The sequence below is a fragment of the Tenrec ecaudatus genome, chromosome 16 (genome assembly GCF_050624435.1).
Source record: "Tenrec ecaudatus isolate mTenEca1 chromosome 16, mTenEca1.hap1, whole genome shotgun sequence".
NCBI lineage: Eukaryota > Metazoa > Chordata > Mammalia > Afrosoricida > Tenrecidae > Tenrec > Tenrec ecaudatus.
Window position 1 is genome coordinate 76,033,545 of NC_134545.1, and position 22,139 is coordinate 76,055,683.

Here is a 22,139-nt window from a genome sequence, read left to right on the forward strand (position 1 = left end):
TGGACACCCAAGTGCCTCGTCGGTAAGCCCTTAGGACTCCCTCCGGACAGGGGGCTTTCCCGTCTGCCTCGGTCTCCTTAACTCACTCCACCTCCCTCATTGGAAACTCTTCCCATACAAGGGGGCTTGAGAGAGCCTACGAGAAAAAGCTCCCAGAAAAGGAGAGTTTTGGCGAGGGGGGTCCAAACGTACAGCTGGAGACGACTAACCTTACAGCACATATTCAGGGCGCTCAGGCCTCTCCGCGAGCCTCAGGGCCTCATGCATGCCAGCAGCGGACAGCTTACGGTTGATGTTACGGTACTGGCACTTCAGCAGGCTGCGGTAGGTGGTCCTCAGGTCGCGGTTGAAGAAGGCGTAGATGAACGGGTTGATGAGCGAGTTGGCATAGCCCAGCCACAGGAAAGTTCGTTCCAGCCACATCGGGATGCAGCTACAGGTGGTGCCGCAGATGAAGGGACGGGCAGTGGACAGCACGAAGAAGGGCAGCCAGCAGATGGTGAACGCGCCAACGATGATCCCCAGGGTAGTAGCGGCCTTCTGCTCACGCTTGAAGATAGAGATGTTCTTCCTCTCTCGCCTTATCATGCGGGCCAGGTTGCTGCCCTCCTCCCCCTCCTTCAGGCGCATGGAGCCGTTGATGGAGATGACGGTCTCGGCCTCACCGTCTTCCACAGAGCGCTGGGGGAAGCCACGGAATCGGTGCTTGGCGGCGCTCTTCTTGGCGGCACGGTAGATCTGGAAGTACATGACCAGCATCACGGTCATGGGGATGTAGAACGCCACGGCAGTGGAGTAGATGGTGTAGCCGAAATCCTGGCTGATCAGGCACACTTTGTTGTCGTTCACGTTCTGGGCCCATCCGAACAGCGGGGGGAGAGTGATGGAGGCAGACAGTAGCCACACGCCCAGGATTATCTTCGCCATGCACTTTCCACTCTGTCTCACGGGGTAGGTGAGGGGCCGGGTGATTCCCAGGTACCTAAAGAGGGGACAGGGGAAGGTACCAGGTGAAGCTGGTCACCCTCTTGGGGATGGTGAGCTGAGAAAGAGCACCTGAGGCAGACCGGACATTTTGGGACAAGATAAAGTCAAGGTCGACTTCTCCCCCGTCGTGCTGGGGAGGGAGGCCTCTTGAGGCCCATTTGGCATCCCCGTAGACTGAGATGCTGCGGAATACGGGTCCCCAACCCACCCCTTCACACCCACAGCCGCCCACACCACAGGCAGCCAGGAGCAGGCAGCCATCCTGGAACGGGTGCATGCGCGCATCCTGGGGCATGAAGCACGCTCTTTTCTCGTCTGAAGTCTGGCCGGCCTGGCAGGAGGTTTCCTCTATCAGGATGGTGGATAGATTTCTTGAAGGTCATTGAGGTTTGTGAGATGTTCGAGAAATCCTGGGATTTGGGAATGGAAAGTCGCACTTATCCTCCCCCTCACCCCCACCCACCCCACGAATATTTTTTTTTGCAGAGAAACAAGTTATCCCACAACAGCCTTGAATTGACATCAAAAAAGAGTAATTCCGACTTGCTTAGTGGTCAAGGCTGTTTAGTCATTCGTTCGCCAACTACCATGGAGTTCCGTCTTCAAGGAAGGTGGTCTGCGACACGATGGAGATTGGGCAATGATGAAAAACGACAAAAATTCTTGAATGGGGGTGCATGGGTAATTTTTAAAGACAGAAATCGGAAGACTGAGATTCGTGGCAATTTTAAAGGGGCTATCTGCTCACACACACTGCAGGTATGAATGGTACTGGTCTTGATAACCTCTATCTTCTCTTTTCCTTGATTACGTTAACTCACAAGCACTATCACTGTAATTTAGATGATATACTTTTGTTCAAAACAGAAGAAAAAGGGACAGGGAAATTTTCCAGAGAGTGCAATGACAAGAGTTTTTAAGAGCTTAAGGGATTGGGTGGGGGTGGGGGGGAGGGATGGCAGGAGGAGGAAAGAGAAGACCACGGAGGAAGGAGGCGAGAGATTGGAGGGTGAACACAGGAATGTAAACTAGATATTACGAATATGGAATTACCTGAGCTTTGAGCTACAGAAAAATGATTTTTGGAAGAGCATTTAAAAGATAAAGGAAGAGGAGCGAACACCTTTTGCAAGGGGTGGGAATAGCTTGGAAGGCCCCGGTGAAGCATGTCCCCATGCCGAGGTTGAAAGTAGAAATTCAAATAAACAAAGTTTGGAATGGCTCGAGTCCAGAGGGTCTCTCCAAGTGCTTCTTGCTGGAACTTCTTTGTAAAATCTTCCTTCAGGATAGGGTCCTTGCACCCTCCCGGCTGCAGCAGATGTGGCCTTGAAAGCTCCTTCCTTGATTCCCTGCCTCCCATAGCAGTCTTTCCCAAGACCGAAAATCTGGTTTCCTTTCCCCCCCTTCGCCTTGTAATCACAATTCTAAATGGCTCACTGCCAAGTGTGGCTCTGGCTTCCAAGACACAAGCTTCTGGTTCACCAAGAGGAGGAGGAACAGGAAGAGGTTAGTTCGACAGTTCCTCACAGCACCAGCAGATGGCATTATCAGACCACCTTCCACCGGCTTGCTGGGGGTTTGGGAGTCAGGGTGGTTAAAGTAGGAGGTGTGTCTGGGAAGGAGGAAGGAAGAGTCACAACTAGAGAAGTTGTATTTTGTTTGTTGGGCTTTGAAACAGATTACCAAGTCAAGAATTCGCAACCTAGTCAACTCCTGTACTTGAGGAAGTTGGTTCAATTTCCCCTCCCATTCCTTCAGTTTTCTTTCTTAACCAGGGGCAATACCTTCAGGCTTAATTAAATGGCAAGCCTTTTGTCCTGCCCACAAACATTATGAGGGGTTTTTCAAAAGCCTGAGGCAAACTCCATTATCTTTGCATTTTTCCATGAACTTTTTGAAGCCCTTTCATCTTGACTACACAAAAAATAATTAGAAATGATTGACACGTTGCATATCAAACGGAACTGCCATTAAATCATTCCTGCTCACAATGACCCTGTAGGACAGAGTAGAACTACTGGGTGGGTCTTCAGAGGCTATACATCTTCATAGGAGTAGACAGTCTCATCTTTACCCCACAGTTGGGTTTGAACTGCCCACCTTGTGGTTAGCAGGCCAATGTTTAAACCAGGGTTCTTTATAAGACTATCTAAAAACCTAATTAAGAACAATATGTTCACCATCATTGAACTGTGTGATGTTGGAGAACACTGAGAATACTGCAGACTTCTAAAGAATGCGTTTTCTTAGAAATACGACCAGAATGTTCCTTTGAAGAAAGGATGGCAAGACTTTGGCATGCTGACTTTGAACATGTCATCAGGGAAGACCAATCACTAGAAAAAGGGCCTCGTGTTTAATCAGGAGGCAGTCAGAGGAAACAAGGGAAATCCCCAGGAAGACGCATTGACAGAATAGCCACGCCCTGGCCTCTTCCCAACAGTTGTGAAGAAGGCACAGGCCTGTGGCAACATTTTGTGCCTTTAAACATAAGGTCACCATGAATCAGTCAGCAGGACAGCAGCTAACAGTAACGAGGTCTAAAAATTATATTCTATAAGCTCTGTTTTACTTTAGGCTCCATTCCCTGAATAGCCCTAGACCATCTTCCACAAGAAAATAGTTAAAAAAAATGATAATAATAAGGGAGCCTTCAGGATGGCGTGGCTGCAGACGTCTTTCTACTTTTCTATGCTTCCTTATTATTATTTTTATCTGTATGCATGTTTTTTAAAATGCTGTTTTAATTAAAAACAAAATAAAAAATTTAACAGGATTCTGTGATTCCTAAATCTCTTAAGTGATTTTGGCACTAGAGAGTATCTGGTTCATCAAATCTTTAAAAAGCTGATAATTAAATCTAAGATTGTTTTATTTGATTACCTTGTCAAAAAATGTTTTATTACATTCATAAATTCACAAGAAGGAAACAGGACTCATTGGCATTTAAAATCCTATAATTACTATATAAAGTAATATTGGTATTCAGGGAAGTATTTTACCCAAATTATACATTCATTCTCCTGAACCCTGTAGAATATAAATTGTACCTTCAAGAGAGAGAAAGAAGCGGGAGGGGGGAGAGAGAACACAAAAACCTAGATTGATTCTGAATATTCCCTAATATGCATGGTTAATATTTATCATACTAACATTTTATGCTCACTGTTAATTAGGAAGTGGGAAGCTGATAAAGCCTTCAAATTTTAATTTTAAAATACCATACAAATGTTAAATACACTAAATCTTAGAGACAAAGGCACCAAAGTGCTAGGTGACTGAGGAATGTATGCAGCTCACATTAGGGTTTCCATTAAAATAGAGGTTCTGAGAAAAAGAGGATTAGAAAGTTATAATCTGCATAGAGAGGGATTGTAAAGCAAATTAACTCTGCTGCCTATCTTCCATTCTAATAGTACAGAAATTTTAGATAATGGTTTTTAATTAAATAGCTTCTCCTAAGTTTAATTCCTATAGAATAATAATGGACAATCTACTAAATATTTACTTGATCTATACAAGTGGAAGAATTCTAGCTCAAGTGAATGGCATTCTTTTTTTTTTTTTTTTTGTGAATGGCATTCTAAGTGGAATTGCCACACTAGAGGCCAGTCAATCTCTCCATAGACTTGAGTCCAGTTACAGACCCACAACCCCTTGTATGAAGAAGGGAAGTTTGAGTTCCCTTGAGGAAGAATCATACTTTCAATATCAAATTCTGTCTTAGTTATGTAGTGCTACTATGACAGAAATACCACAAGTAGATGGCTAAAGCAAACATAAATTTAATCTCTCACAGGTAGGGAAGTTAGAAGTCCAAATTTAGGGTGTCAGTGCTAGGGAAATACTATCAGCTCTTAGTGAAGGTCCTTGTATCCTTCCAACACCTGTGGGCCTGGCATTCCTTGAAGATCATCAAGTGTCTTGACATCAGTCGTCCCCTGGGTCTAGGAGGTTCTCAACACAGGGACCCTGGATCCAAGGGATGTGCTCCGCTCTCTATTCTCTGTTCACTTCCCTCTGCTTTTATCGCTTGTAGAACTCAGGCAAGGATGTGACTTGAGTAAGGGTGACTTGGATAAGGGACCTCCCCCAGACAAGTCCTGCCTCGGTAACATAGAAAGGTTGGGATTTATAACTCATCGCAAATTGAAGGCTAATTACATGAAATCACAACACAGAGGACAACCACACAATATTGTGAATCATGGCCTAGTCAAGTTGACACATATTTTCAGAAAACACAATTGAATCCATGACAGGGCAAACATTTAGCTAACATAATTCTTAAATACCTAGCCTGCTAGGTTTTTTAAGTGTTTGCATATTTAGCACAGTTCTTCCAGGAGGCGTTCACTGATGCTCATGTAGGTCCACCACCTATGTGTCAGTTTGTCAAATGTGTGACTATGATGCTGCCGGTTATCCCACTGAGAATACAGAGAGAGGCCTGGTCACCCATAGTGAACAGGTTTCAGCAGGGTTTTCAGATGAAAACAACCCTCTAAGAAAGACTTGGCAATCTACTTCCAAAAATAAACCAACAAAAACCCTTTGGTTTTGTCTGATGCAGTGCTGGATGGTGGGCTGCCTATAGGCTGAAAGGTCTGCAAATTACACAGTGGCTGAAACAATGGCTCCAGAAAGACAGACTCACAAGGGAAGCTACATGAGAACTGTCAATGTGGCTGATTAGGTAACGTTTAGTCTGTTGTACACGGGGTCACTACTGAGTCAGAATAACAGAATATTGGAAACAGATAACAACAATTTCCTATTTGATTTCTTAAAGAAAGTAAAAATCATTTACCTTCTCCTTGAGAAAGTAAATTAAAAATTAGACATGAACATTTCCCTTAGGGAGAGATTCAGAGTTAATTAAAATAAAGTAAATCACTTAAATCTAAAAGTACTTTTTAAAAATTCATTACTGTATTAGTGCGCTATTGCTATGTAACAAATCACCACAATTTAGTGGTTTCAAACACCATCTATCTATTATCTCACAGTGCTATCTGTCAAATTTCCAGGCACAGTCCAACTGAGTTCTGTGCTTAGGGTTCCAACCAGCTGCAATCACACTGCTGGCCAGACCCGAGCTTTCATCTGGGACTCAGAATCCTCTTCCAGGCAAACATGGTTACTGGCAGAACGGATTCCCTTGTGGCTCCGGAACTCATGCAAACCATTTCAAAGCCAGTCAGAGAACGTCTGCTGCCGTTTTGAGTCTCTCTAACCTCTTCCATCTCCGACACCTAACCCCCAAACCAAACTGTTTCCATCAAGTAGATTCTGATGCATAGCAATTCTACATAGGGTTTCTGAAGCCCCTGTGAACATGGTCTAGCCTTACTATCAGGCAGAGAGCGTTGTAAATTAGATCATGAGTGATGTAGTTAAGTTAAAATGTAGTACCTTATCAATTGCTCTCCCTTTAGACCCATGTTAAAGTTATCTCAGTTTTTAAATATTTTCTGCTTTCTTTTCTATTGAGTCTTTCTTAAGTTTTGTCCAGTCGTTGTTGTTGCTTGCTTGCTGTTTGTTTTGTATGACTTTCTGTATATGAAATCAAGGGTAAGTTAGTGTATGAAGACAATATGTGGATTAACAACTGCCTGTGAGCATGGCAGGGGTGGATGGAGAGCTAACAACAGTGAGCATGACCAGAAAATGTTCTTAAATGGATTGTGGTGATGATTGCATAAGTCTTCTTAATATGACTGAACTATTACATTATATGATGTGTGAAGTACCTCGCAAGAAGGCTATTTAAAAAAGAAAGAAAGAAAAACAGCAACCCATGAGCAGCCAGCTAAGCGCAACCATTGGTTTCTCTCCATCAGAGGAAAAATGGGTGGTGAAAATCAAACGGCATATGGACACAATTGGTCTAATGGAAACATCAATCTTTATAACCCTGAGGCCAGCAGCACTAGATGGTGCCCGGCTAGCCTATACCAACTGCTCTGAGAAGGATCACATTAGAAGGCCCCGGATAGAGTGGCAGATACTGTGGAACAAAACTCAAAATCATTTAAAAAATAAAATCAAGCTTACTGGTCCTCCCAGTGGAAACTCAAGTGCCACCCTGTAGGTCTGAAACAGAACTCATTCTGGCTGTAGAATAACCAACCGCTTAAGACGAAAAGGGAAGTACTTTCTCAATAACAAAGGTTCCGAGTGTTAAGAGGGCAGGCAGAACTGAAACGGGAAGACAGGAGGAAGAGGAAGAAGGGAAGGCACACTGAGATTGCCACGGATGAGGCGACACATGAGGTGTACGAATCGTTGAATGTCAGACTAGAGATCTGCTCTGGCAACCTTCACCTAATTAACAACAAAATGGTTGCAATTTTTGAAAATATTCTGCATGGCTGTGTAAAGCCACTGGCATTCTAGTTAAGAAATATATTTAAAATATGGCCCCTGTAGCTTTGGGTAAAACATTTGTCTCAATATTTCACACTTGGATCACCCTATTTATCTTCCTTAGGGAAGTTGTATGGAAAGCCACGGGCCAAATTTACTCTATACTCGTTTGCTATTCATTATTGTTGATAATTGTTCATTAATTGGTCCATTCCCACTAATCTTGCCCCAAAGCAATGAACTAACAAACATGCTTAATCTTGACATTCATATTATGCATATTGTCGATGTGTTTTCTTTCTAAACTAAATTGCTTATCTGATCTAAGTCTATAACAAATGTTCAAAGATTTCCACTAACATAGAGTAGAACATAGATGAATATATAGTTATCAAAATGCATTTTTCTAGTTTAACATTTTAATGTTAATAAACATTAGCACAACTAACTGTAAACAAACATATGTTTAAAAATAACCATGTGAAAAAATAGCCGTGAGTTTTCCATTAGAAAATCAGTGATCAATTCCAATGTGAAAAGTGAATTTGAAATATTATATTCTAAAAGCCAAATCAAAAATTAAAAAAGATTTGGAAACAGTAAAACTCTTGCCAAAATGTAGCAAGAGTAAGTTCTTTGGACAAATTGAATAAAACACAAAATCTCCTTAAAGAATAAGATGAAAAGAGAAAGAAATATCATGTAAAATGATCAGTAACTTTCTAAGTAATATAAAAGGTATAACAGAACCACAAATGATTACAAATGTTTTAAGAACAATATTTAAGAGGATATCTTAAATTAACACTGATTAATAAAATTACCATAAGCCTATCACTGAGTCAATCAGAGAAGCCATTTTCCATGTGTTCTGATTAAATTGCATATCCCACAATATGTCTTGACTATGGTTATAAATAGGTATGTCCTTCCTTTTGTAGTCTTAGTGAGGTCATGTAGAGTGGATCCTAAACCTCATTGCTTCTGAGTTATTCAAAGAGCAAATTAGACATAGAGACACACACAGGGGCAAGAAGTCTTATCAAGACGGCTATACCCAGAAGATGTAGCTATGAGTCTAAGAGTGCTGGCAGCTTCTAGAAACTGGCATGGCGCAAAGACCTGACGGTAGCCCTAGGTCGCTGATTTGAAGCTCTAGCGTTCTAAACTGGATGCAAGTACAACTCTGTTCTTTCATGGCACTCACGCTCATTTTTTGGTTCCAGGAGCACGAGATAGCACAGACACCCCACAACCTCCCACCTGGGATGACCCTCACTCCAGCCTAAGCAGGAACTATGAAGGAGTCGGGGCACCGTCCAGAGCAAAATCACCTCACCAGAGAATTGCGGTCAGTAAAAATGATCATTGTGGCAGGCATTCTCTATAGTCTCAATAGTTTGTCAGTGGTCTTGTTGCAATGGGATTCCATCATTGAGCCCAGAGTCGAAATGTGCCTGAATCAGCATCGATCACATGAAAGGAAGCAGCTGTTCTTCTTTATTTGGGGTTTATTTGGAATTCAAGTATTATGTAATTCTATTGATAACTCAAGGTATCTCTTCTTTGTTGAAGCTCTTCCTCCCTTCGGTATTAAGCACTTTGGGTGCTGTGTCAGCAGCCTGCTCCTTAGGGAGAAGTCCTCTTATGCCACTATCAGCACATCTATCCACCATGTTTGTATTTTGGAGCCTATTTTGCTTGAATTTTGTTAGAACATAGTGTGGCTTTCCTGGGGAGAATTTTTCAGAAAACCCAGCTTCGAATGGCCTAACCAAGAGGATGCTGTGTTCTCTCTCAAAATAGGGAGTTGTTAAATAGGACAGCCCTAAGATAGTTCATTTGGCAGTGCAACGTCATCATTGGGATGCCTGGTTGCCTTCCACCGTTTTGCTCTGCCATCCTCAGTGTTCTGGCTCAATACCTCCGTGGACATCACGTGGCTGTTGCCACTCCAAATATCACAGCCAAACCAAGACCCGCAGAGTGTTGACAAGCTGTTCCTTCATAAGCATCTCTTTTTAAGCAATTAAAGCGGTCACAGATGGCCTGCCCAGCGGAACTTCATTCACATCTCACAGTCAAGAAAACATGCCTGATTTCTGAATCTACATCTGATCTCGGGCAGGAATATGGAATAACCCCAGGTGCGTTTAGTAAAACACCCCCATGTGGTTGAGGGACCGCGTGTAGAAGAGGACTCTATGGACAAAACAAGGAAGAAGCTGGGGGGCGGGGGGAAGGGGGGAGGGTAAGGGGGGAGGGACATCCTGTCGAGTAGACAAAGCCGCTCATGCTTTCCTCACTCAGAAATACAGTTGTGAGGAACACTTGGGGGTCCTTTTTGGTTTTCAGGCTTAGTTTTCACTTCAAATTACTTCATACATTCATCCACTGGACACAGGGAGGCAGGGTCAAGTGCAGGGAAAGGAAGAGTGAATTGCACACGTTTGTTTCAACCAATGTTAGATGCTATGCGGAAGAACTTCGAAGGTCCATGGGCAGGAAACGAGGAAGGGGCAATGGAGTAAGACGAGAATGGAGTACGGAGGATGTTCGCTTCCACACGGGTTTATCTGACTTTTTTGATTCCTCCTATTTTAGTCTCGAAGAATTTCTCTTACTTCCTTGCCAGCTCAACCAGGCAATTAAAATAATGTACGAGGGGGCTTCAAAAAGTGTGTAGAAAAATGGGATTCCACAACCATGAAGTTTTTCCATGAATCTTTTGAAGCTCACTCATGCATAGACTTAAATATTTAGTTAGAATTGTTGACATTTTATACTAGGTGGCTTTTCCAGAATATCTCATCAAACTTAGGTTCCACTTGGATAGTGAAAAGACTCAGGATTTCTTTACTACATAATTTGAATGATTACCTTCACCTCTCCCTGTCACTTGCTTGAATAACTGTGGTGTTCTCACTGTTGTGAGTATGGAGACCCTGCTGGCTCAAAGCACCTCACCTCTACCTGGGTTCTCTTAATTTCCCCTCTCAATCCTGTCTCCATTAAGAGATGGCTCTTTACCATAAATATTTCCAACTAGGTCTACCCACAGAAAAAGGTCTATTTAATTATTGTTTTTACTCTATGATTTCAAGCAAGACTTCTAGAAAATTTAGTTCTTGACAAGGTAGAATACAATCACACAAAGAAAGGTGGAGATTAATTACATCCTGGCTAAGACAAGAGCCATGTGAAATAGATGATTTGCTATAATGCAGAATTTTACACATTATGATTATCTGTCATAAAATAAAACACATATGAAACTCTCTAATCAGGTTACCAGAGAGTTCAGGAAATATAGCTATCTACCCCTTGGTGATTCTTTCATGACCTTAAAATAAATTGCAGAGGAATATGAAAATAACCAACCAGAACCCCTGTATCAAGTGTTAAATAACCCCACACGATTCTTTCTTTGAAGGACTGGTGTGCTAAACCCAGCAGACAGTCTGGGTTTGATTCCCTCCTATAATCGTTACTAGGAAAGAGACAAAAGCGAGTCAAATCACCGCCCAGAGCCTCTGGCCATCATTTGCTCAATGAGAATGACAGCGCATCCCCTAAAAGAGTAAGCCAGGCATGTATTGCAAACACCGCTGACAGAGTTCTGATCATAGAGCTTGCCTTTAATACATGGCAGCTGTAACAAAGGATTCTATCGATAGCTAGTGGGTGTGTGTTTTTTTCGGTTCATCAAATAGTATTCTATATGCAGGAGTACATCTGATAAATGTTAGAGAGAAGCCTCAGTGAGATGATTGGCACAATACCACAACAATGAACTTGAGCGTGCCAGAGGTCCATCTCCATCCTCCACATCCACCTCCATTTGGTGATATATTTTTAAGGATACAATGATTCATTCTAATTGTTTACTTGGTTCTTAAAACTGTCTTGATTTCGTCCCCCAAAGCCACTCCCATGATATCTTAATGGCTCTCAAATCTGCACCATAGAATCTTATGACAAGGACTGATCCCCAAAAGTCAGGATTCATCAAATCCTACAGCCTTTGGTGCCACCTCCCTGGAGAGCTGGGAAGCAGTCACCTGTGAGGCCCATGGCATGAGCTATCTCCCCTAAATTCCTCATGCGACCCCTGGGACATGGCCTTTCTGCAAGGGTGCTTTCACACGCTGCGACTTCCATCCTACACAGTGCTCCTTCCAGGCCTGCTTGGGGGAGAACTACCTCAGCCCATTATTCCCAGGTTGATCTCTGACCTGAACCAACCAATAAGTTTTCAATGAAAATGAACCATTAAGAGAAGTCAGGTTAACACCTGGTCAATGCTCAAGACTATAAACTTCCACAACCCACAAGCAGGATAACCACCGCGGGGGCACTGATAAACTGCAAATGCCAAATGGCCAAGAGCAGGCCTGGACTGCAGACAGTTCATCCACTTCATCATCAGGAAAACGGCTTGTGCTACCTGCCTGCCTGCTGTTAGCTAGCTTTCTGTGGTTCTCTATGCAGATCAGCGCATATTCTACTACCCATATTCTCTTGGGGACATTGATGTTAAGGAGGAAGGCAGATAGACAGCTATACTTTACCAAGAATGTCCTTTTCTAAGGACTAGGGTCTCCTGACACTACCCAAACCAACAATGTTGAAAGCAACATGGACCGCCAGAAGGAAAAAACAAAACAAACCTCTGTTGGGGAGAAGCACATCTAGACAGTTGCCTAGACGTGCGATGGGTGACTTTGTCCTGCCCGCTTTGAACGAGTTCTCGGGAGAGTGCAGTCCCTGAAAAGGGACATTATGCTTGGTAAAGCAGAGCACCAGTGAAAAAGAGAAAGGTCCTCAACAAGCTAGAGGTCCAGGGGTTGCAACAATGGACTCAAGCAACACTATTGTGAAGATGGCGAGGGACCAAGCAGTTTTCATTCTGCTGTACCCAGCGCAGCTATGTGTCAAAACCAACCCAACAGCTTGGCCAAGCATGGTGCCCGGCATCAAGGATTGGTTCATCCTGATATTTCCAAACTGCACCAGACAAAGCCCCCCCATACTCACATCTAAAGAACCTTCTGGGACATCCAAAACACACTGGCTCATGCTCTTGAAGTCTATGGTAGTCAGTCTTCTTTGCCATATAATTCAAATGCATCAATTCATCTCTAGTCTTTCTCATCCATTGTAAAGCTTTCGCATGCATAGGAGGCAATTAAAAATACCCTGGGTTGAGTCAGGTGCCTTAGTTTTCAAGGTACCATCTCTATTTTGAATACTTTAAAAGGTCTTTCACAGCAGAGTTCTCTAACACAGTATGTCGCTAGATTTCTTGACTGTTGCTTCCCTGAGCATTGACTGTGGATCCACATAAAAGAAAATCCTTGTTGATGTCCACCTTTTCTCTGTTTATGATGATGTTGTTAATCGGTCCAATTGTGAGGACTTTTTTTTTTACTCTTAAGGACTAACTGGACGCGAAGCGCTTACTGATGAAGATCCAGTACTACAGCCTTCATTATGGATTACTCTTCAACATGAAGAAGAGATATCCTCACAATTGAACCATTAAGTCATATCATGAAACCTAGAGAAAATATTAAAGTTGTCTAAGACTTCGTCTTACAATCAGCTCCCATGGAAGAGTCAAAGGAACACTGAACCAGATGAAAAGGCCACGAGACAAGGAAAGGGTGATAAAACCTGACACGGTTTCATTTCCCCTCTTCTCCATTATCAGCTGACCTTTTATTTTTAAACTACAAAACTTGGAAATTCGTGAGTCATACAGGAAATCAGCAAAATGCCATATTTTCTGGAATAAGCAGGACATTACAATGAAAATTGCAGTTCCACACACAGCTGTAGTCAAGGGGACAAATTAGACTCTTATTCCTAATCTTGACACTTGCCTTCAAGAGGTTTGTTCAATGTAGGGAGAAAGAACAAAGGAGAAGCAGACAAGAAGAATGGCTACAACTTCTGGGAAGCCAGTCCCCTCCCCAAAAAGTGACAAAAAGGGCCATGTGGAAGAGACCTTGCTCTTCCAGCAGAATACATATGGAAAACCATCATCTCCATTATGGCATACCCTCCCTGCCCCCAGGAATGCTGTCATACCAAATGGCGCCCTTAAATGGTAAATTTTCCTTTTAAGAAATAACAGGGCAGAATTGGGGGTGGGGGAGAGTAAATTGGGAAGCTTATAATTCTTTATTGGATCCACAACTGCATTATTCACTCACTCAGCTAAGCTCATCAAACTCATACCCTAACCTTGCCACATCCATGCAAGAAGCAGGCCTACTCCATGCTAGGTGTGCTTAGGGTATATCTGTGAACAGTACAGACAGAGCCTATTGCCTTCACCGGGCTTACATTCTGGGAGGGGAGCTGGAGTTGGGGGACAAAGTGCTGTAGGTAATTGCCATTGAGTCAGTTCTGCCTCATGGTGAACCCATGTGTACAGAGTAGACCTGCTCCACAAGGTTTCCGAATTATGACCTCTCAGAAACTGCTCAGTAGACCGGACTGTCAAAGGGGTCCTCTATCTGCGTGGGTTCAACCCAACCACCTATGTTTTGGTTAGTAGTTGAACACTTTGCTTGTCAGTGTTTTCCACAGCTAACACACCACATTTCCACAGCAACCCCAGGAGGAAGTTACTATTATGATCCACATTTTACGGGAGGCGCTGAACAGTTCAGTAATTTAACGAGTAAGTTAGAAAGTGACTGAACCTGGGATTTGAACCCAGACCCTCTCACTCCAACATAGTCATGTGGGCTCATCTTATTACATTCTCTCCTCATTAAGCCCTCTTGTATTTGCTGCTTTGCTATCTGTGCCTGATACTGTATAAAGGTAAGATACTTGCTCTCTCTTAACAACCCACCGCTCACAGCCCTTCAAGGTCCGGCTCGTGGGTGCTCAGTAAATACTTACTAAATCCGTGATTGACCTCTTATTACTAAATTACCTGGGCTGGAGTTACAACAGCAAGTGTTAGCACCATCTAGTGGAGAGAGACCTGGCACTGGAACGGCTACCATTATGCCAAAAACAGGCAGGAATTACTGTTACCTGGATAAGGCAGGTAATGGTCTTCAGGTAGGTACTCAGCTGCCATTCCACAGATGACTAACACTGGATTGATAGCATTACCTTCAAGTTTACCAAAAACGACTCACCTGGTCTAGCGTATACAAGTAATCCAAACACAAAATAGTTCGAGTGTTCATATTCTTCAAGGATCAACAAAGCTGAATATTTCCAACTGATTTTTTCTCAAAAAACTATGATGGGCCATTATAGTACATTAGAGGAGATGTTAAATTTGTATAGCAAAGCCCTGCATATATGAATCCACAGACAGCTGCACTAATCTTGTTAAAGCAAATAAAGCCAATCATTTTGAGACCAGGGATTAAATTGGCTCCAGATAAAATGCCTGAAGAAAACGGTTGTCTCTGCTGTCTGTTTCTCCTGGAACTCGACACTCTGTGCTCCTTCTTTTAATAAGCATTAGCGAATCGTGATATCGATGTACAAATATTAGATAGAATAAAAGGATGGTCCCATCTTCGCAAGGTCCTAGAGAGGAAAACAGAAACAAACCGCGCTCACCACCCTTATGCTACATACAGCCCTCTTGTAATCTTAAAAGCAATTTTTTTCAGTTGGTCATTTGCAGCTGCTGTTCCCAATGGACATAAAGTGAAGAGAAAGAACAGAGAGAGAAATGTGCAGGAAACTAGAGTCACAGGTCAGAATGAGGAAGTCTGGGGCAGCGTTCACTTCCCTTCCCCACCTTGTAATCCGACCAACTCTTATTCATCTTTAAACACTTGCTCAACTGCCACCTCCACTGTGACTTCCTATCAGCACTCTACTCCCAGCTCCCTTCTCCTCCAGATCCTGTGGCAGTTGATAGATAACATACTATGATGTCATATCATTATCGTTATCCACTGATTTGTCCTTCTCCCACGAGACCGTGGCCTTCCTAATGAAGTTTCTCAGCACATCTGCCGGTTAAATAACTCTGACAGTACAAGGGAGTAATAATCATCTGAATCAAATATTGTTCTTCCCTAGCTATGCCTGGTCATTTTACACAACATAAAACTCTTGAAAGTACCATAAAGCATCCAGCATTTCTCAAGGTCCTTGCTTTCACCCTTCCCTGTGTAGTTTTTTTCCCTCCCTCATGGTGATCAAGAGGAATCCTCCCAAGCCACAAACTATGGAAATGTGAGGTGGGAAAAAATAACCCAGGGCTTCAGTTCCAAATGCTATTTTCATCTGCTCTGCCCACGATAAAACTGTGTTGGGAGGGATGCCGCACGCACACCAGTGTGCATCTGCCTGAACTGAAAAAGAATGTAGAAAGACTCACTGGGCACATCAACTCCTCTCTAAAGATCCAAGTGCCCAGACATGATCTGCTTCTCTGAATGCCATGGGCAAGTGTACTGCTGAAGGTTAACAGCCATCGAGGATCACAGGTAGTTTCCCCTAAAGTGATAAATGAACAGAAAGACCGGCCTTGTATGGTTGCAGGAAGTTGCTTACAAGTAAACAAAATAAGTCAGCAGGGAAAGAACTAGACTTGCTAAATGGGTCTTGTTGGCATGGGGTACTGGTGAAGCCTTTGGATTTGGAAAGATCATAGAGTCAAAATTCAAATCCCTGATCTGCAACCTTGGAAGGTGGAACTTAATCTCTTTGTGTCTCAAGTTTTCTTAACTAGCACAATGAGAAGACTGGAAGAGGTTTGTCAGGAACACGTAACAGGAGGGTTTGGTGAGCACTCAGTAAATATCAACAATGAATAATACTAGCCAGCTATTCTATTGTTTCCTAGTTTATGAATCTATTACTTGTAAAATGCATTCAGTGCACACGTGTGAAGCACGGTGCTGAAGAGCTTCACACACCTCCCTGAAGTTAGTTCCCATCTATAAGAATGGAAAGACTGTAGATAATGAATCTTTTTGAGGCCAATACTCATTTATCTTGGTCGTATGATATTTGAACAGCATGTCAAATGTTCTGCAATGATTTACTCAAATTTCATTGTTAAAATATACCAATTTTTATCAACCCTCACCACCCCCTTTTTTTTTTTAACTCACTGCCATCAAATCCATTCCGATTCATAGCAACCCTCTAGGACAGAGTAGAACTGCCCGGTAGGTTTCTGAGATTGCAGCTCTTCAAAGGAATAGAAAGCCAGGTCTTTCTCCTGGCTGCTATAAAAAGCCTCATGTAAATACGGGTGCCTTCCCTTCCAAATCTGCACCCCAAGGAGACCCCAAATTAGTGGACGTGTCCTTCTTGGTGTGGTTTGGCTTTCTCCCTTTTCAAGTTGTTTTCTCTGGAGCCTTCAGGATAGAACTTCTCAGTGGCTATAGTTAAACTCCCTGGAATTGTGACAAACCACTCAGAAGACCATGTTTTGTGGGGTTTGTTTTTAAATTCAGATTGACACACGTCTCCTCACATAAAAATATACAACCAAATATATTCCTACACCATTTGTGTACTTTACTCAATTAAATGACAAGACACATTCATATGGTACTTTCTGCCAACTGGTGACAAATTAAACTGGCTGAGGAACCCCTTAATTGGCTCTCTTTACACTGAGCATTTAACAATTAATGACTGCCTGCACTTGTTACTTGCTGTGATTCTAATTTGAAACAAGTATTTCCTACTCTGTTCAGCTACTGTATCAGTTCAACTAAAGAGGGAGCTATTAAAAAAATACTTTCATTTGCAACTACTCATCTGTGTGAATCTAGGTTTTCTTAATACCATGAAAAGAGGGAGAGAGAAGTGAAAATGAGAGCGCAAATGAAGTTGGATGCTTAAATAGATGTGACTGTGTCGCCCAAAATACAAATCCCACTCAGAAGTTTGTTAAATCGACTTCCCTGCTCTATTGGATGACTTAATCAAATGGCATGTTTTAAACAACAGGAAATTATACTCATACACCTCTTAGATCCCTCATTACATGTATCATTACATGATATTTCATTTACTGTGGTGGATTCATGAACCTTTTGTTCCATGGCATCCTCTCTAATGAATTAGTCCTCTTGGGCTAGTAAATGCCAGGTGGGACACACACACAAATGTCACTCACAGCTATTCCTTAGAAGGCTTAAATCTTAAAAACAAACAAACAAACAAAAAAAAACAGCAGACATGACCAACATGTCCCTACTTAGAGAAAGGAAATATGTGGGCCGCGCTGTGACAGTGAGTGGGAATGATCAATTTCAAAGGAGACGCTAAAGGAACACCAGTTACCCTACAGCAAAGGTGTGGTCCGCTCTCTGAGTATGTACAGAATGAAGGAGGGGGGTTAAACAGATCCAGAGATAGAAAATGATTCCATAAATGCTCAAGAGAGTTGAAAGGACTGGATGTATATGCTGACATTCTGGTGCATGTGCAATGAGAAGCGAGAGGGCAGGGCACAGGAGGAGGGACTGCTACTCCCATTCAAAGATTTTGATTTACCCATCGCTAATAAGTTCACAGCGAGGTATGTTCATTCCTTTGGGGTTCTCTCCCTGTTGTGTGTGTGTGTGTGTGTGTGTGTGTGTTCTCTCTCTTAGTTACAACACTATTACAGGGAAATTACAGTAAACGGGAGCTCAATAATTCTTGTTTCCCCTAATCTTTCTTAACAGTTTCTCACAACTGTGAAAGCTATTCCAGTAGCTGGCTGCGGGTGGGGCCAGGGAGGGGGGTAGGTTTTGGTTCCTCAACCATGACATATTCAGTTACAGCTGGTTCCTATAGCTCTTTGGCATTTCTGTCAGAAATGTCCCCAACCTTCTCTGGCTTTCTTCTTCTTTTCAGTAATGTACAAAGAGACAAAACTGATTTTTTTTTAATTGAAAAGGAAAGTAATCATAAAAATATTATGTTCCTCATATTCAAAGCTCTCTACCAGCCAGAGAGCTTATGGACATGGGTGATATGTGAACTCTTTTTAAGTCAAAGATGCTTTTTAAAAAGGGAGGGGGGTCACATAAATTCCTCCCCCCAGGTCTCAGTGAATGGAACCTAACCATAATGCAATTTTTCCAGTCTCTTAACTTCCAGTCAAGTATGACTTACATGCACAACACAATGGGGAGTTACATTTTTTTCAAGCAATTTTTCTTTTAATTTTCACTTAAGACTTTAAAAAGTTGAGAATGCCATTAGGGTTATAAAATAACCTTTAAAACTTATTAAAATATAAGTATATTTTGCTAATATATTTTAAATTTTTGATTAATTTTATGTGATATTTTAATATAGTCAAATCAATCCATTTGTTCGTTTATTATTTATATGGGTTTTCTTTTCCTTTTGTCAATAACCAAATTAACAAGTTAAGTATTTACTCTGATTTATTTTAGAATTTAATGAATCATTATTGCTATTATTTACATTTTAATGTGTTATTTTTATTCTTAATATATGAAGAGATTTTTCATATACTAAGATTTGTTTCTAGGACATTATCAGATCTGATTAATTACCAATTCTTATACCAAAACTCTTATAATATCCACTCATAGATATTTATCATGAAAAAAATCACAGCTGACAAATATGTTAATATTCTTAATAAAAATTCTTAACAGCATATATCTTGAATTCTCAAATGTAGGGGAACTGTTAAATAAAATACAGTAAATGAAGTTACTGAAAGTTGTCATTTTAAAAAATTATATAATGATATTATAATTGTTCTCAGTATAACTAAGTGAAAAACAACAAGGTAGTAAACTATATCTCTAGTATGTATAAATCCACTTTTGAAAGTTATATGTAACAGGAAAACAACTTTATTAGCTACCTCTACCACCACTATCTTCTAAAGAGGATAGAGATGAGCAAAAAAGTTAAGAGATTCCCTGAACAATAAAGAATGAAGGCATAAGGTGTTAGAAGTCTAGAAAAGAACTTGGCAGAAGATAGGAACTAGCAAGAAGGAAGAATAAAGTGAAAGGAAAACTGGAGGTTCTCTAAAACACAATTCCCAAAGAAAACATACAGTGTCAAAAGTTGCTTATCAGTTATTATGATCATTTCTAGACTGTTATGTAATATATTATATTACAATATATTATATAATAACTCTAAATTATCCAGATACCTAGGATTATTTCTTCCATCCTGTGTGCAGATTTCTAGAGTTTTTGTTTTTATGTTTGTTCCTCTTTTTCCATTTTTATGTGCCCCTCCCCAGTCTTCTTACAGGCTTATCTTCAGCACACTGAGTTGTGTAGCAGGCAGGCACTGAAAAGATTAACCAGTTCAACACACTCATTTTACAGAAGAGCAAACTATCTCCCTCCTCCACAGAGAGGCTCCTGGCTCCAACTGTTTACTGCTTTAATGAGCTACCGCGAGCAACTTTTCTCCCTTTTCTAATTTTCTGCTTCTAATCTGACAACTGGGAACCCAGATAAGTAGCCTTGTTAGAACTGTGCCAAAAATAACCAAATTTTAAATGAAAAATTATTCGAGGAACACAAATTAAGAGCGTTCACATTGTTCTCTGGGGCCACATCCTGTGGAAATGTGGAGGTCTCGTTTCGTGGTTTGGAAGTGTGTTTAAAATCCGATGCTAAAGATTTTTAGCACATTAACACACGGAATACTAATCCTCTGAGAAAGAGGGTCTCTTCCCCTCATGAATTCTCTGTGTAAATAGCTTAATTATTCTGAGACTGGACTTTCTCAAATGCACAATGGGGATGACCTCTACTTAGAAGACAGTTGGAGGAATTAAATGAGTCTTAGAATACCAGGGGATCTTGTTAAAATGTAGATTCCGATTCAACACACATGGGATAAAAATGCAAATTTTCAGAAGCACTGATAACTATATAAAACACTGACATCAGAATCCATTCTGACTCACTTCGACCCTATCGGACAAGGTAGAACTGTCCTTTAGAGTTTCTGAGATGGTCACTCTTTACAGAAGTAGAAAGTCTCTTTATTCTCCCAAGGAGCTGGCTGAGGGTTTGGAACTGTTGACCTTTTGGTTAACAGCCCAACTCAGTACCACGACACCACCAGGAATGCTGTAGAAGCCGTGATAGTAAGAGTTAACAAAATGGAAGTTGTTTCTCTTCACATTTCGTCAAGTAGCAGAAGCAGCAACATTGGCAAATCCTAACATAGCATCTTTACGTCATGTGGCTCATTCAAATCGAATAGAAATCTGGTAAAAGCAATACTGGGTTCTCCACAAGGATTTCCAGTCTGGATGACTCTACAGTCGCCTGCAGGCTTTTGTAACTTTTCGAGCTTAGTTATAAAACCAACTAACTGTTAGTTTTGTAACGCCCCACTTGAATGCATTCCAATTTAATTGGTTTGAATTGTGGCCCAGGTTGAGAACCACTAGAAAAATGCCTTAAATCTTGCTGATAAATGGCTATCACTTTTGTGACTCAGACAGAAACTGGAGTGGTAGGGATCCGCAGTGCCCAGACAATGTTTGAGCCTGAGAGACTAAGGCAATAAATTTGTCAGCATGGAAGAATTTTCAGATTTGTATTGCAAAGTTCAGAGACTCATCCTTAAGCCAAATATACAGAATGTACATTTCTTAAAATAAAATTCTGAAATATGGGCAGCTGAGTCAGACTGATGATGAATGGATTGTGGCATGCCATATAAGCCACCTCATATTTAATAGTAAATATTGATAACTCCCTTTAGGTGGATGGTTCTGTTCCAATGGAAAGAACCATTTGGAAGGAAGAATGGTACTCAGCTGCTTCTATTTTTGAAACACTGGAAAATATTATTAGAATGCCTAAGAATATAGAATGATCAGGAATTTGAATCAAAACAGAGGCCAAGATGAACCAGATCGCACAAATCTGCCAAGTGAGCAAAATTAGGCTCCTTCCACAGATGCACTAGAGACGCCCCCACAGGGCCACAGCTACGTGCCAGCAGTTCCTACTGCAAGCAAAAGACGGAGGAGTCTCCACTTACGTTTCACCTGGCAGCCACCATTGTACAACAGGCCTCAACGGAAATTCTCCCAAGACAGACAGACCTTCAAAATTAGTCTACCGAGTACCCTGATTTTTTTTGCTAGAAACAAACAACCCAGTTGTTTGCTTAAGTAACTCATAAACTCCTTCAAGCAGGGTCACATCACCCAGAGATTAATGATAAATACCTGTAACCTAATTTTTCAAAGTTCCAAAATGTCCCACATATGAAATAAACTAACTTAAGTTTGTCCTTAACGTGATATTAAAAATGAGGTTGTGTGTTTATTTAGTTTTGAAGCTGCTGCTGCTGGTGTGGCATGCTGTTGCATTGACTCTCCCTTACCGTGATATTATGTGACAGAGTAGAAGCGCCCTTAGAATTTCAAAGGTTATAAATCTTTACAGAAACTAACTGCCCCATCTTCCTCCCAAAAGACAACTGGTAGGTTTGAACTAATAACCTTTCCATTAGGAGCCAAGTGCTTAACCATTGCACTACCAAGGCTCCCTACAGTAAATACTTAGTAAGTAACCAAACAGTAAGGGTTTGCTTGCTAAAAAAATCTCCCTACCACTGCTTTCTCTAGCTTCTTCAAGGAGGCTTGTTCTCAATCCCTTTCCGTGCTTCCTCTCCTCTTCTTGCTTCTTCCCTCCACCTTCCGTTACATAAACGCACACTTGGCCTCTCTGTTAAAGCCTTCTGATCAGATTCTATCCTAAACCCATAAAGAGTAGATTTTGTCATTTCTACTTCATCTTAACCCTATTGTA

General features: G+C 41.5%; 1 protein-coding gene across 1 annotated transcript in view; it reads right to left on the minus strand.

Moving 5' to 3' along the window:
- Positions 1-210: 210 nt before the first annotated feature.
- HTR7 (5-hydroxytryptamine receptor 7) overlaps positions 211-22,139 on the minus strand; it is a 38,310-nt gene continuing 16,381 nt past the window's right edge. Inside the window, exon 2 of the mRNA XM_075534487.1 lies at positions 211-982. Within this exon, the coding sequence (XP_075390602.1) occupies positions 211-982 (772 nt within the window). The remainder of the gene's footprint in view (positions 983-22,139) is intronic.